The sequence below is a fragment of the Ranitomeya variabilis genome, chromosome 2 (assembly GCF_051348905.1).
Source record: "Ranitomeya variabilis isolate aRanVar5 chromosome 2, aRanVar5.hap1, whole genome shotgun sequence".
Lineage (NCBI taxonomy): Eukaryota > Metazoa > Chordata > Amphibia > Anura > Dendrobatidae > Ranitomeya > Ranitomeya variabilis.
In genome coordinates, this window is record NC_135233.1 from 163,165,759 (window position 1) to 163,180,608 (window position 14,850).

Below are 14,850 nucleotides of genomic sequence, written 5' to 3' on the forward strand. Positions count from 1 at the left end.
AAAGTAATTGAGATCTATCAGTTTGGAAAAGGTTATATATCCATTTCTCAAGCTTTGGGACCCCAGTGAACCACAGTAATAGTCATTAACCACAAATACCGAAAACATGGAACAGTGGTAAACCTTCTTAGGAGTGGCCGGCCTAGCAAAATTACCCTAAGAGTGCAGCGACGACTCATCCAAGAGGTCACAAAAGACCCCACAACAACTTCCAGAACTTCAGGCCTCAGCTAAGGTCAGTGTTCATGATTCCACCATAAGAAAGATACTGGGCAAAAATGGCATCCATGACAGAGTTCCAAGACGAAAACCACTGCTGAGCAATAAGAACATAATAGCTCATCTCAGTTTTGCCAGAAATATCTTGATAAAACCCAAGACTTTTGAGAGAATACTCTGTGGGCTGATGAGACAAAAGTTTAACTTTTTGGAACGTGTATGTCCCATTACATCTGGTGTAGAAGAAACACAGCATTTCAGAAAAGGAACATCATACCTACTGTAAAATATGGTAGGTGATAGTGTGATGGTATGGGGCTGTTTATTGAAGACTTGTTATTCTAAATGGAACCATGAATTTTGCTGTCAAAAATTCCTGAAGGAGAATGTCCAGCCATCTGTTTGTGACCTGAAGCTGAAGTGCACTTGGGCTACTCAGCAGGACAATGGTCCAAAATGCACCAGCAAGTCCACCTCTGAATGGCTTAAGAAAAACAACATTAAGACTTTGGAGTGATCTAGTCCTTAATCCGATTGAGATGCTTTGGTATGATCTTAACCCCTTAAGCCCCGAGGGTGGTTTGTACGTTAATGACCGGGCCAATTTTTACAATTCTGACCACTGTCCTTTTATGAGGTTATAACTCTGGAACGCTTCAACGGATCTTGGTGATTCTGACATTTTCTCGTGACATATTGTACTTCATGATAGTGGTAAAATTTCTTTGATATTACCTGCGTTTATTTGCAGAAAAAGCAGAAATTAGGCGAAAATTTAGAAAATTTTGCAATTTTCCAACTTTGAATTTTTATGCAAATAAATCACAGAGATATTTCACACAAAATACTTAATAAGTAACATTTCCCACATGTCTACTTTACATCAGCACAATTTTGGAACCCAAATTTTTTTTTGTTAGGCAGTTATAAGGGTTAAAAGTTGACCAGCAATTTCTCATTTTTACAACACCATTTTTTTTTAGGGACCACATCTCATTTGAAGTCATTTTGAGGGGTCTATATGATAGAAAATACCCAAGTGTGATACCATTCTAAAAACTGCACCCCTCAAGGTGCTCAAAACCACATTCAAGAAGTTTATTAACCCTTCAGGTATTTCACAGGAATTTTGGGAATTTTAAATAAAAATGAACATTTCACTTTTTTTCACAAAAAATTTACTTCAGCTCCAATTTGTTTTATTTTACCAAGGGTAACAGGAGAAAATGGACCCCAAAAGTTATTGTACAATTTGTCCTGAGTACGCCGATACCCCATATGTGGGGGTAAACCACTGTTTGGGTGCATGGCAGAGCTCGGAAGCGAAGGAGCGCCATTTGACTTTTCAATGCAAAATTGACAGGAATTGAGATGGGACGCCATGTTGCATTTGGAGAGCCACTGATGTGCCTCAACATTGAAACCCCCCACAAGTGACACCATTTTGAAAAGTAGACCCCCTAAGGAACTCATCTAGATGTGTTGAGAGCTTTGAACCCCAAGTGTTTCACTACAGTTTATAACGCAGAACCGTGAAAATAATTTTTTTTTTTCCACAAAAATAATTTTTTAGCCCCCAGTTTTGTATTTTTCCAAGGGTAACAGTTGAAATTGGACCCCAAAAGTTGTTGACCAATTTGTCCTGAGTACGCTGATACCCCATATGTGGGGGTAAGCACCGTTTGAGCGCATGGCAGATCTCGGAAGGGAAGGAGCGTAATTTGGAATGCAGACAGATGGATTGGTCTGCAGTCGTCACATTGCGTTTGCAGAGCCCCTAATGTACCTAACCAGTAGAAACCCCCCACAAGTGACCCCATATTGGAAACTAGACCCCCCAAGGAGCTTATCTAGATGTGTTGTGAGAATTTTGAACCCCCAAGTGTTTCACTACAGTTTATAACGCAGAGCCGTGAAAATAAAAAAACTTTTTTCCACAAAAATTACTTTTTAGCCCCCAGTTTTGTATTTTCCCAAGGGTAACAGGAGAAATTGGACCCCAAAAGTTGTTGTTCAATGTGTCCTTAGTACGCTAATACCCCATATGGTGGGGTAAACCCCTGTTTGGGTGCACGGGAGAGCTCGGAAGGGAAGGAGCACTGTTTTACTTTTTCAACGCAGAATTGGCTGGAATTGAGATCGGACGCCATGTCCCGTTTGGAGAGCCCCTGATGTGCCTAAACAGTGGAAACCCCCCAATTATAACTGAAACCCTAATCCAAACACATCCCTAACCCTAATCCGAACAGTAACCTTAACCACACCCCTAACCCTGACACACCCCTAACCCTAATCCCAACCTTATTCCCAACCGTAAATGTAATCCTAACCCTAACTTTAGCCCCAACCCTAACTGTAGCCTTAACCCTTGCCCCAACCCTTGCCCTAACCCTTGCCCTAACCCTTGCCCTAACCCTAGCCCTATCTCTAACCCTAGCCCTAACCCTAATGGGAAAATGGAAATAAATAAATTTTTTAAAATGTTTTAATTTTTCGCTAACTAAGGGGGTGATGAAGGGGGGGGTTTGATTTACTTTTATAGCAGTTTTTTTAGCGGATTTTTATGATTGGCAGCCGTCACACACTGAAACGCTTTTTATTGCAAAAAATATTTTTTGCGTTACCACATTTTGAGCGCTATAATTTTCCCATATTTTGGTCCACAGAGTCATGTGAGGTTTTGTTTTTTGCGGGACGAGTTGACATTTTTATTGGTAACATTTTCAGGCACGTGACATTTTTTTGATCGCTTTTTATTCCGATTTTTGTGAGGCAGAATGACCAAAAACCAGCTATTCATGAATTTCTTTTGGGGGAGGCGTTGATACCATTACGCGTTTGGTAAAATGGATAAAGCAGTTTTATTCTTTGGGTCAGTACGATTACAGTGATACCTCATTTATATCATTTTTTTATGTTTTGGCGCTTTTATACGATATAAACTATTTTATAGAAAAAATAATTATTTTGCATCGCTTTATTCTGAGGACTATAACTTTTTTATTTTTTCTTTGATGACGCTGTATGGCGGCTCGTTTTTTTGCGGGCCAAGAAGACATTTTCAGCGGTACCGTGGTTATTTAGATCTGTCTTTTTGATCGCGTGTTATTCCACTTTTTGTTTGGCGGTATGATCATAAAGCATTGTTTTTTGCCTTGTGTTTTTTTTTTACGGTGTTCACTGAAAGGGTTAACTAGTGGGACAGTTTTATAGGTTGGGTCGTTACGGACGCAGCGATACTAAATATGTGTACTTTTATTGTTTTTTTATTTAGATAAAGAAATGTATTTACAGGAACAATATATTTTTTTTTGGGGGGGGGGGGATTTTTTTTTTTTGATTTTTTTTTTACACTTTAACATTGCCCCGGGGGGGGGGGGGGATCATGTTATAGTGTACTGTGCACTTTGCTATGCACTGTGTCAGATCGGCGATGTGAAGCCACCTCGCTGCAGGACCCGGATGCCGCGGCCATTTTGGATCCGGGCCTGCTGCAGGGAGGAGGAGGTAAGAGACCCTCGGAGCCAGGGCTGTGGAGTCGTGGAGTTGGAGTTAGTTTTGGTTGTAGTCGTAATCGGTAGAAATGTACCGACTCCGACTCCAGCTTTAAAAAAAATGTATTAATATTTCATAATTGAACTTTCATATGAATTTTATAAATGTTACTCAAATTTATATGTTCTATCAAACTATGAGCAACAGTGATAAGCAGTTCTGCTGGATATAGAGACATTTCTTACTTCTTGTGTGTCACTGTTCTCCACTCCCCTTATCTAATCTTTTACTTGGTTAACCTCATGGTGCCCCAACCCCCCTACTTACAATGTATGAAACTGAAAGTGAAAATGTGTTGCAAATTCTTCGTAGTAAAGCTCCTCCTCTAGACTAGATGTTTACTAGGTGTGCGTCTTCCAAGCATCTCACAGCTGCTACTCAGAAGAGGAAGACTGTAAGAAGTATTATCCTTTCAACAAACTTTGCATCAGTTAACTGTGAGTACATGAGGCATAACAGTATTACTGACCACTATATCAGTTGTACGACATGGCAATAATTTTGTACAATTGTTTTTAGGAAAAACAATTGTCATTTGGATTGTGAATGCAGAATTAAAAACCTGAGAATGTAAAAGAAGCGTCACATTAAATCAGCTGTATTTGAACATTTCACCATCACTCAAGATAGAAAACATTATGTCTGTCGGTGTATGACAAATGATCCAGACGAAAACAAATGCTGTGAAGCCAAGATCAGTGCATATTCAGGCAAAGATAAAAATGCTCCTACCAGAGCTTCTAATCTAAAGAGATATTTACAGCGCTTTCATCCAGAAGTACTGAAAGCAGTGGATGAGAAAGACTGCATCCAAACCAATGAACCAGTGCCCAGCTCTTCCAGCCAAACAAAGGAGCAGAGAACTTTGCAGCCATCAGTTGCAAGATATTTTGTCAGTGACAAAGTTACTGTGACAATGACAGTAGATACATTTAAAAAACAGATCATAGAGCTTGTTGTAAAGGATAGTGTGCCTATTTCATTATTTTCACGACCAGCTTTTATGTGTCTGAATAGGGAAATGGCCCGCAAGCTTGGTGTTTCTCTGGAGAGAGAGAGAGAGAGAGAGAATTAGAAAATTAGTAACCAAAGAAGCTTTTAAACAAAAGGAAGAACTTAAAAAAAACTCTCAAGGGACGCTTTCTGTTTCTTAAAATGGATGCCTGCACACGTCAGAGTGAACTATTTTGCCATCAATGTCCGATTTGTTTGTGACGAAAATGAAATCGTTACCAAGACATTGGCAGTAAAAGACACCAAAGCTCATGACACCAGTGCGTTTCTCCAGGTCTTGGTTGAAAAGGTACTGCAAGACTATGAACTTAAAAAAGAGCAAGTTCTTTCTGTCGTAACTGACAATGCTTCGAATATAAGTACTTTTAAGCTAATGAATGAGAGTAATGATGGTGACCAGCAGCTAGAAGAACATTCTGGGTCCACAGACACAGAAATGTTTGAAATTGAGGAACACAGTATTGTAACTGAGGAGCAAACTGAAGTTGCTTCAGATGAACAGCAACATGATAGTTTAGATGATCTTGTTGAAACTGTGTCAATACGTTCTTTCATTCATCACATGCGCTGTGTTGTGCATACGCTACAGCTGGCTATAAGAGACAGTCTGCAAGAAGGACATGCTGCTGCACTGATTAGCATGGTGAGAAAATTGGCTACTGTTGCCAGAACCCCTAAAGTTGACTCAATTTTGAAGAGACGTGCTGGAAAAGGGGCAATTATTGATCAAGCCACACGATGGGGCAGTACTTACTTAATGATTCAGCGCTTGGTTGAACTGAAAACCTTTCTTGTAGACATGGCTAAACCTCAACTGACGCTAAATGAAAGTCAGTGGAATCAGGTGACTGAGCTGGAAAAATTGCCACAGCACCCATTTACAGTGACTAAAAAATTACAAGCAGAGGACTTAACTCCAGGTATTTTCTTAAAGGAGTGGAAGAACCTGATGTTTCGCCTGTCCCAAAGAGGAGGGTTAATTGCAAGTGGCATTGCTACATCAATGAAACGGAGAGAGGAGCTACTATTACAAAATAACATTCTTTTGGCAGCTGTTTATGTAGACCCAATGCATCGGATTCTTCTAGATGATCAACATCTAACTAAAGGAAAAGAAGCTCTGTTTGAAATAGCAGTAAGGATGAAAGGGTTGCAGAACAGTCAGGAGGAACAAGAAGAATTTGGTCGTCCTGCCACATCTTCACCCTCATCAACTGATGAAGAATTTAATTTAGAAAAATATTTGGATCACAAGGACCGTGCAAAGCGTTCCCGCATAGAAGAAGAGTCATCCCCATCAAAGAACACAGCCAGTACATTTCAGCAGAATTTTTCATGTGCACTAAAAGAAATTGAGAAATTTGACCGTTCATCAAAAATAACAGTGCAACAAGCGATTCCTCTGTATCCTGACATTGTCAGAGATGTTGCCCGAGTGGTTACTGCTTTGCCACCAACCCAAGTTAGTGTAGAGAGGTTGTTCTCTGCTCTCAAAATAATTAGATCAGATTTGAGGGCATCCATGAAGGAGGATCTGACAGAGGCAATACTTTTTCTGAGGACAAATTTATAGATTTCTTCTTAATAACTGCATAACCGTGTTTATTGCATATTTACTTACAAGAGTTTATAAAAGTTTTTTGCTATATTCTAATTGTATTCTAATAAATATAGTTTTTGCTCTAAGTGGTCTGATCACTTATATGATGGTGAGAAACTGAATAAGCACGATGTTAATATTTTACAACAGTAAATTTATTGTTACGAATTGGCCATTTATGAAAGATTCGGAGCCGGAGTCGGAACCTCACAAAATCCAGGAGTCGGAGATGGAGTCGCAACTGTGGCTTACTGACTCCACAGCCCTGCTCAGAGCAACGCGATCACATCGCGTTGCTCCGGGGGTCTCAGGGAAGCAAGCAGGGAGCCCCCTCCCTGCCCGATGCTTCCCTATACTGCCGGAACATTGCGATCATGTTTGATCGCAGTGTGACGGGGGTTATTGTGCCAGGGGCGGTCCGTGACCGCTCCTGGCACATAGTGCCGGATGTCAGCTGCGATAGTCAGCTGACACCCGGCCGCGCTCCCCCCGAGAGCGCGGCCGATAGCATATGACGTACTATCCCGTCACTGGGAATGAAGTCCCAGGTCACCTTGACGGGATAGTACGTCATATGGGATTAAGGGGTTAAAAAGGCGGTTCATGCTCTGAAACCCTCCAATGCGGCTGAATTACAAAATTCTGTGATGAGTGGGCCAAAATGCCTCTACAGCATTGTAAAAGACTCGTTGCCAGTTATCGCAAACACTTGATTGCAGTTGTGGTTGCTAATGGTAGCCCAACCAGTTATTAGGTTTATGGTATCACTTTTTCACACAGCACTCTATAGGTATAGATTTCTTGTTCTCTTAATAATAAAGACCTTCATTTATAAACTGGATTTTGTATTTACTCATTTTATCTTTGTCTAATATTTTTTAAATTTGTTTTAGCCACAATATGTTGCTGGTGTCAATACATTGCACAATTCTAAATGATGGTTAATTTGTGTGTTGTTTTTTTTTTTTTTTTTTTTTTAATCTGTAATGTCCATTCCAAAGTTAAAGATTAACCATAATTTAAATTTTCATTTCATAAATCAATAGCACACATGAAATTAAGCATCTTTCTAATATATCAGATAGCAGAATTCACTTATATATTACAATCTCTCTTAGTTTTATGTATGCTATTAGTTTATTGAATAAAAAAATGTAAACCACAATTACACTTTAAGAGCCTTTTGTTTTCTGTTTAGTGACTTTTTTATCTTTTCTTCTGATGAAAGGTCTTCATGGTGTAGACAATGGTATTCTGTCATTCAATCAAGTTCGGATCCCAAGAGAAAACCTGCTGGACAAGTTAGTATATCAACAGCGATTTAATTTCAAGTTAATTGTGGTTAGGGAACATATCAAAATAATCTTGAGTTGATATGAACCTGAACCTGAAGCAATCGTTTTTTGTCCTTGTTTTGATTTTTTTCCTGGCTGAGCAATATAATTTTAAAACCATTGTAATAATTGATTCTGATGTACTGTAGTAGGTTGACTTCTTATGAAACGGTCAACAGTGAGCTCTTAAAAATATGCATGTTTTCTTTCCCGTTCTCGACAGTGGGGGAAGTTTACTGGTGCAGAGGAAAAGTGAAACCGTTGCCTATAGCAGTCTTTTAAGCTTCCCTTCTTATGTTTTAGAAGACATTTTGAGACTTAAAGAAGCAATCTGATTGGTTTCTATGACCAACTGTGCTTTTCTTTTCTTCAGTTTTGATAGCTCATTAATCTACATTGATACTGATGTTATAATTTAAAATTATTGTCTCCATCATGTCAAGTACTACTCTTACTTTTTCTACAATAATTTTGAGTTGCTGCCTTAAAGGCTACGTACACTTCTGTGAATTGTTTCTAACTCCTAAATGCAAAATGATGCAACTTTTGAAATATTCTTAGTTAAAAATTTCCTTCCATTTTGCTACTGCAGAATATATGTACTGTATTTTTTTCGGACTGTAAAGACGCACTGACCATAAGATGCACCTAGGTTTTAGAGGAGGAAAATAGGAAAACAAATGAAGCAAAAAATGTGGAAAATTTTGTACCAATATCTCCCATCCTGGTATATATATGTCCCCAATCCAGGTATACATGGTCCCCTCATACTGGTATACATGGTCCCCTCATCCCCATCCTGTTATACATGGTTCCATCATCCCCATTCTGGTATGCATGGCTCCCGCATAATTTTCCTGTTTTGCATGGTCCCCTCATCCCTATACAGTTATGCATGGCCCCCTTATCCCCATCCTGGTATGCATGGCCCCCATCAGAAAAACATAAAAAAGACCCCAAACCATTCTACTTACCTTCCCTGCGCTCCCTTGCAGCGTAGTGTTCTGATACCAGCAGCTGATTTATACTTGTAAGCAGCGCAGTGACATCATGCGCTGCTTACTTGCCAAGGACAGCTGCTGGAATACTCACTGCTCCCCACGCACAGGACTGTAGGAATAAGGAACAGTGAATATTTATTACTCATTAATAGTGGGCACAGTGTTGGCTGCAGCCACCGGCATCCTGTAGCTGCTGGGCAATCACTTGTGCCTGCTACTAAAGAGAATAAATATTCACTGCTCTCCACTCCCATGGGCGTGGAGAGCAGTGAATATTCATTCTGTTTAATTGTGGGCACACATGATCGCCCATCCGCTTCTTGAAGCTGACGGCTGCTGCTAAGTGTGCCTGCTATTAAAGAGACATGAATATTCACCGCTGCTCACGCCCATAGTCTTTCCCATCTCTTGGCATCGGCTTCAGTGCATGAAGGTGGGAGGGATTATTGTCGTAGGGAGCAGTTATTATTCATTTCACTTTAACAGTGGGCACAGGGGTTAGACGTAGCAGCCGGCTGTTGCCTCCTGTGACCCGCTGTCCCACCTCCCCAGCTACAGCCACAGCAGGTACATCCAGACTATGATGCACCTCCCATTTTTTTCCAAATTTTGGGAGGAAAAAAGTGCTTCTTATAGTCCGAAAAATACTGTAAGTTTTTTATCTAGCTGAGTGCTTTTGTAAATATAAATCAGAGAGGATTACTGATTTTGGTTCTGACAGCTGTCTCTGCTCACCCTTTTCTCAGTGTTAGTTCCCATTCTCATTGTACACAGATCATGAAAGAGAAGAAGGCAGCTACATTGTATGTATGTATGTGAATGTGACAAACATAGAGTATATCTGTGCTACTATCGCCCCGAGTATGAATAAAGAATAAAAATGTGACAAATACAAAGTGTTAGATGTACTGTGCATTACTAGTACTATCATCAGAGGTGGCTTGACTTCTTGGATCCTCCTACTACCACTGTGGTCACATGACTTCACTTTGCTGCTCGTATATACATCATTCCTTTGCTGATATGCTACTTAGTTACATAGGTTGAAAAAAGACCTAAGTCCATCAATTTCAACCTTTCTCCACCAATTGTTCATTTTGTCACTAATTTAACTATAACCCACAATGTTGTATTGAGGAAATCATCCAACCCTTTTTTAAAAGCTGTTATAGTGTCTTCCTATACTACCTGCCCAGCCTGCCCTGATCAAATGTGACCATCTCCAGCAACGGCCGGATGTGAACAGAGAGGAACATTGTAGATCCATCTAGTGTCCATTACTGGGTAACACATCAGTTCTTATTGAAAAGAATAGGAGCTGATGTGCACTACCGCTTAGTAGTGGACAACACCCTTAACTCATCAAAATGTTTTTGACTTTGCTATATAATAAAACTAGATAAGAAATTAAGCACATTTATGCTAAAAATATTCAAAACTTTTGGTGCATCAGCATTTAAAGGGGGTATCTGGAACTTTACAAAAAATAAAATATGTATCTAAGTGCTAACAGGCAGGTAATTACAATTTACCTGCTTGTTGTGCCTGGCGCCGCTCTTCCCCGGCACACAGTGGTTACAGACACCACTCCTGGTGGGGATTCGGCTGACGCAACGGGGCGTGACTTCTGAGGTCATTCTGATTGACAGCCGGCTCCCCCAGTTAGGCAGCAGGGATCCAGCTGTCAATCAGAATGACCTCAGAAGTCCCGCCTCGTTAACAGTGCTGACCATAAAAGAAGGCTCCATTCTGAAGACGTGACCTCAGCAGAGGCTTCTCAATCCTCCCTGGAACGGTCTGTGACCACACTGTGCCTTGGAAGAATGACGCCATGCACAACAAGCAGGTAGGTTGCAATTGCCTGCCTGTTAGTGGTTAGGAACTTTTTTTGTAAAGTCCCTGATATCCCTTTTGACATTTTTTTTCCTTTTTTTTTTTTTAGCTTTAAAAACATGTAAATATTAACCTGCTATTTTTCATGTACTCACTTTTTATATTTATTTTTTCTTTACTTTGGGAATAAAGAACATTGATTTGAATCCATTTATGCTTGTAGAAAACATTAGAATATTTACTTAAATACATGGTTTGATCTAAATTATGCTTAAAAAGGTTGTCCACTACTTTTCCATTGATGGCCTTTTCATAGGATAGGTCATCAATGTCTGATCGGCTGAGGTCCGACACCCGGCACCCTTACCGATCAGCTGTTATCTGTGTCTGCGGCAACGGCTACAGTCCAGAAGTTTTCACTTGCCGAGGTGCTCCGTCTACTTGTAGTGGCCGGGGCTTGTTACTGCACATCTGCCTCCTATGCAGTACCAAGCCCTGGACACTACAAGTAGACAGCGCAGTTCAGCAAGTGAGTACTTCAGGCCACCAACACCAAGAACAGCTAATCGGCGGGGGGTGCTGGGGGTCTAACCTGGGCGATCAGACATTGATAACCTATCCTAAGGAGAAGCCATCAATGTAAAAGTAGTGGACAACCGCTTTCATCACTAAATAATGAACAGTTCTTTAACATTCTAATACTTTTGGTTTAAATTTCTCACCTTTTTCACTACTTAACAGTAAATATTAACATTATTGTATACATTCAGAGACTGATAAATAGGCCTAAGAATACCCACGGTTGATTGCTTTCCAAAAGGATATCTTATGTATGCCAGTATAACATGACACTATGAAAGTTGTTTCAGCAAAATTTGTTTTATTTTTCTTTAGATTCGGCTCCGTTTCGGCTAATGGCGAATACAGCTCGCCAATTGAGAACAAGAGTGCCCGGTTTAATGCAATGCTTGCTGCTCTCACACTAACAAGATTAGCATTAATATTTCAGTCTCTAGGAGCTATGAAGGTATATGTTTAATTGGTTACTTCTAAACTTATTGTAGAGTATAACCTAAATCATTTCAGATATACATATCGATTAAAGGGCTTGTCCGGTGTTTGGGTAACTGCAAACTTGTGGATCCTCACCTTGCGTGCACTGTGTGCTGTGAATATTCTCCGGTATCGGCATCGGGAGTGGGCTATCATGTGACCGCAAGTATTGAATATCAATACTCCGGGCAACATTCTGACTAGATGGGCACGGCCTCCCTCAAGGCAAGTGTACTGAACGAGGCTGTGGCCAGGAGTATGGATATCACATACTTGCAGTCACATGACCACTTTCTCCCGTCTCCAGCACTGCAGACTTGTAGTTTAAGACAGGACAAACCCTTTAAATGATACAATTTCATTCTAAGACTGGAGCCAGACTAGCATATGGCATCGGATGCGAGATGCTAATGTCCTTCGGCTCCTGCTCTGTGCTGCGAGTGGGAGCTGAGTGTCATGCTACTGTGCTCCGATCCACTCGTACAGAGGATCAGAGCACAGCTGTTGAGGTGGAGGAAATCATTTTTCCATCTCCTCCGCTGCCGGAGTCGACGCATATCGCTCCATATCGCTCAGCACTCGGGGGATATCTGAGTGATGTGCGTTGTCACTCACACCCATAGACTTATATGGGTGCTAGTGAGCCGAGATAGTTCTTGCATAGAATGACTACGGACTTTAGTTTTAGTACCAGACATCCCATTCAAAGTGACAATAATAACCAAACAACTTAAAATGTACAAAAATACATGTCTGACATTTAAAAAAAATGTATATTTTTCTTTTCAATAACAGTGATAAGCCTTCCATTCATGGAGTCTATCAGATTCTTAATCTGTTGATGATCACCTTTTTGGGAAATGCCAAACACCGTTTCCCAGATGCTGTTCAGAGAGATGTTCTCAGTAGGGTTCAGGTCAGTTGAGGAAGGGGCCATGTCATTATTCTTTAATCCTTAAGGCCTCGCTAGCCAAACAGTGGAGACTTTGATACCTGTGATGGAGCTGTAAGGTGCCATAGGGCAGTAGTCATGGTTGAGCTACTTCTCCAGAACTCCCTGGCCATTTGTAGTAAAATTGTGTCCCCTTCCCAGTGTGCTGTCTCGTTTGGGTGCATTACATTCACTTGTAGGCCACATGTCTCCGCTGTCTTCAATTTTCCATATTCAGGAACAGCTGCACACATTTTAAGGGACACCTGGTTCATTTTAACACATAAGTTTACTGGACAATTCAAGTGCATCAGATAATATGACACAGTATTGTGCACAGCACTTTACATTTATTGTTTCACTAATACAGTACATTTTCCGCTTTACTTTACATTCTTCCTGAACTATTCTTACATCCACTAATCCTATCAGCCCCAGGAATTTCCCATTCAGTCTTGCATTAAAATCAAGATCCAATACCTTTCCCTCACACAGTTCCACGTCCATCTTCCACTGTACGGAAGGGGTTCAGGTGCTATACATAGCATCTGTATCAAGCCGTAGGTTCCAGACATTGCAGAAATGTTTATAGAGAGTCTTTATAAGCCTCATACTGTCAAGAACAATATGTTCTCCCCGTGCTATCAGCCCACTGCACCTGGAACTTCACTTTGTCACTTAGCAAACAAACTCTCCTCTAGAAATAGGAAGCAGTCTCCTTTTTACTTGTCCCAACACCTCCCACTTTGATCTAGACCAAACATTCACTGTATCTGATCCTGCAGCCTGTTGCTGGGCTGATCTAACCTTTCAGCTACTTTATTCTAACAGTATGCACTTAGCATATTACAATTTCAGTACCTATCACACTCTTTCTTATGTCCTAAATCTTATTCTATATCTTATTTTATGCTTACCTATACTCTTGCTGGAATGCATATTACTCACTCTAGGTATTACACTTACATTCCCTATACAGCAGCACTATTACCTAAAACGTGATTGTTGTCTTCAGGGGCAAGATCATGACAATCACTGTCCACACCCTTACAGAGCATTCTACTGCAGAAAAGACATGACTTTTTTGAAAGATGCAGACTTTTTCCTGTGCCACTGGTTGAAGAAAGTGTCTTATAAAAACTGACATAAGGTTGGTTGTTCATTTTGAGTCCATCTTCAACCCGAAATGGTCCAACTAGCTGATTTTTAATTATACCAGCCCACAGCAGTAAACCACCTCCACCTTGCTGATATCTGAGTCAAAGTGGAAGTCTCTGCCCGTATCTGGTCTATGAAAAGTCACTCTGATCCAGGAGTGGATTAAGAGTAGCCAGGGCCCCCAGGCAGTTTAGAAGTTGTGAGCCCCCCAGATACTCTATGTATCATGTGAAATGTCACATGCCCCCACCCCAGATAGATTATGTTATAGGTCAGGTGAGTAACACACAAGTGCTCAGGGGCACATCCGTACACGGAAAACGCAAGCTTTTCCCTTATGTGCAGCACTATAAATAACATAGCGCTATACAAAATAGAGCAGGGATGTGAGATTAATTTTCCCAAGGGGCCACATGACAGATCGTGACTATTGAGGAAGCCGAACTAATTGGCGGAAATGAATTATGTGCAATATTAACATAATATATAAAAAAAAATATGAATAATTGTATGACTTAATATTGAGCAGAAATAAATGTGCTGACATCCACCTACAAACAGAATGACCCACCACATAGCCCCCTTACATACAATATGAGCCCCTTCAGTCAACAACCAAAGCAATCAACCTATGGGGCCCTTATACAGTGGGGGAAAAAAAGTATTCAGTCAGCCACCAATTGTGCAAGTTCTCCCACTTAAAAAGATGAGAGAGGCTTGTAACTGAAATCATATGTAGACCACAACTATGAGAGTCAAAATGAGAAAACAAATCCAGAAAATCACCTAGTCTGATTTTGCAAAATTTATTTTGCAAAATATGGTGGAAAATAAGTATTTGGTCACCTAAAAACATGCAAGATTTCTGGCTCTCACAGACCTGTAAGTTCTTCTTTAAGAGGCTTCTCTGTCCTCCACTCATTACCTGTAGTAATGGCACCTGTTTGAACTTAATACCAGTATAAAAGACACCTGTCCACAACCTCAAACAGTCACACTCCAAACTCCACTATGGTGAAGACCAAAGAGCTGTAAAGGATTCCAGAAACAAAATTGTAGCCCTGCACCAGGCTCGGAAGTCTGAATCTGCAATAGGCAAGCAGCTTGGTGTGATGAAATCAACTGTGGGAGCAATAATAAGAAAATGGAAGA

General features: G+C 40.5%; 1 protein-coding gene across 2 annotated transcripts in view; it reads left to right on the forward strand.

The window, feature by feature from the left end:
- The window catches only part of ACOXL (acyl-CoA oxidase like), an 804,481-nt gene that overhangs the window by 295,765 nt on the left and 493,866 nt on the right, over positions 1-14,850 (forward strand). For both annotated transcript variants that reach the window (XM_077283134.1, XM_077283133.1), the window contains exons 8-9: positions 7,617-7,689; positions 11,451-11,583. In XM_077283134.1, the coding sequence (XP_077139249.1) occupies positions 7,617-7,689; positions 11,451-11,583 (206 nt within the window). The remainder of the gene's footprint in view (positions 1-7,616; positions 7,690-11,450; positions 11,584-14,850) is intronic.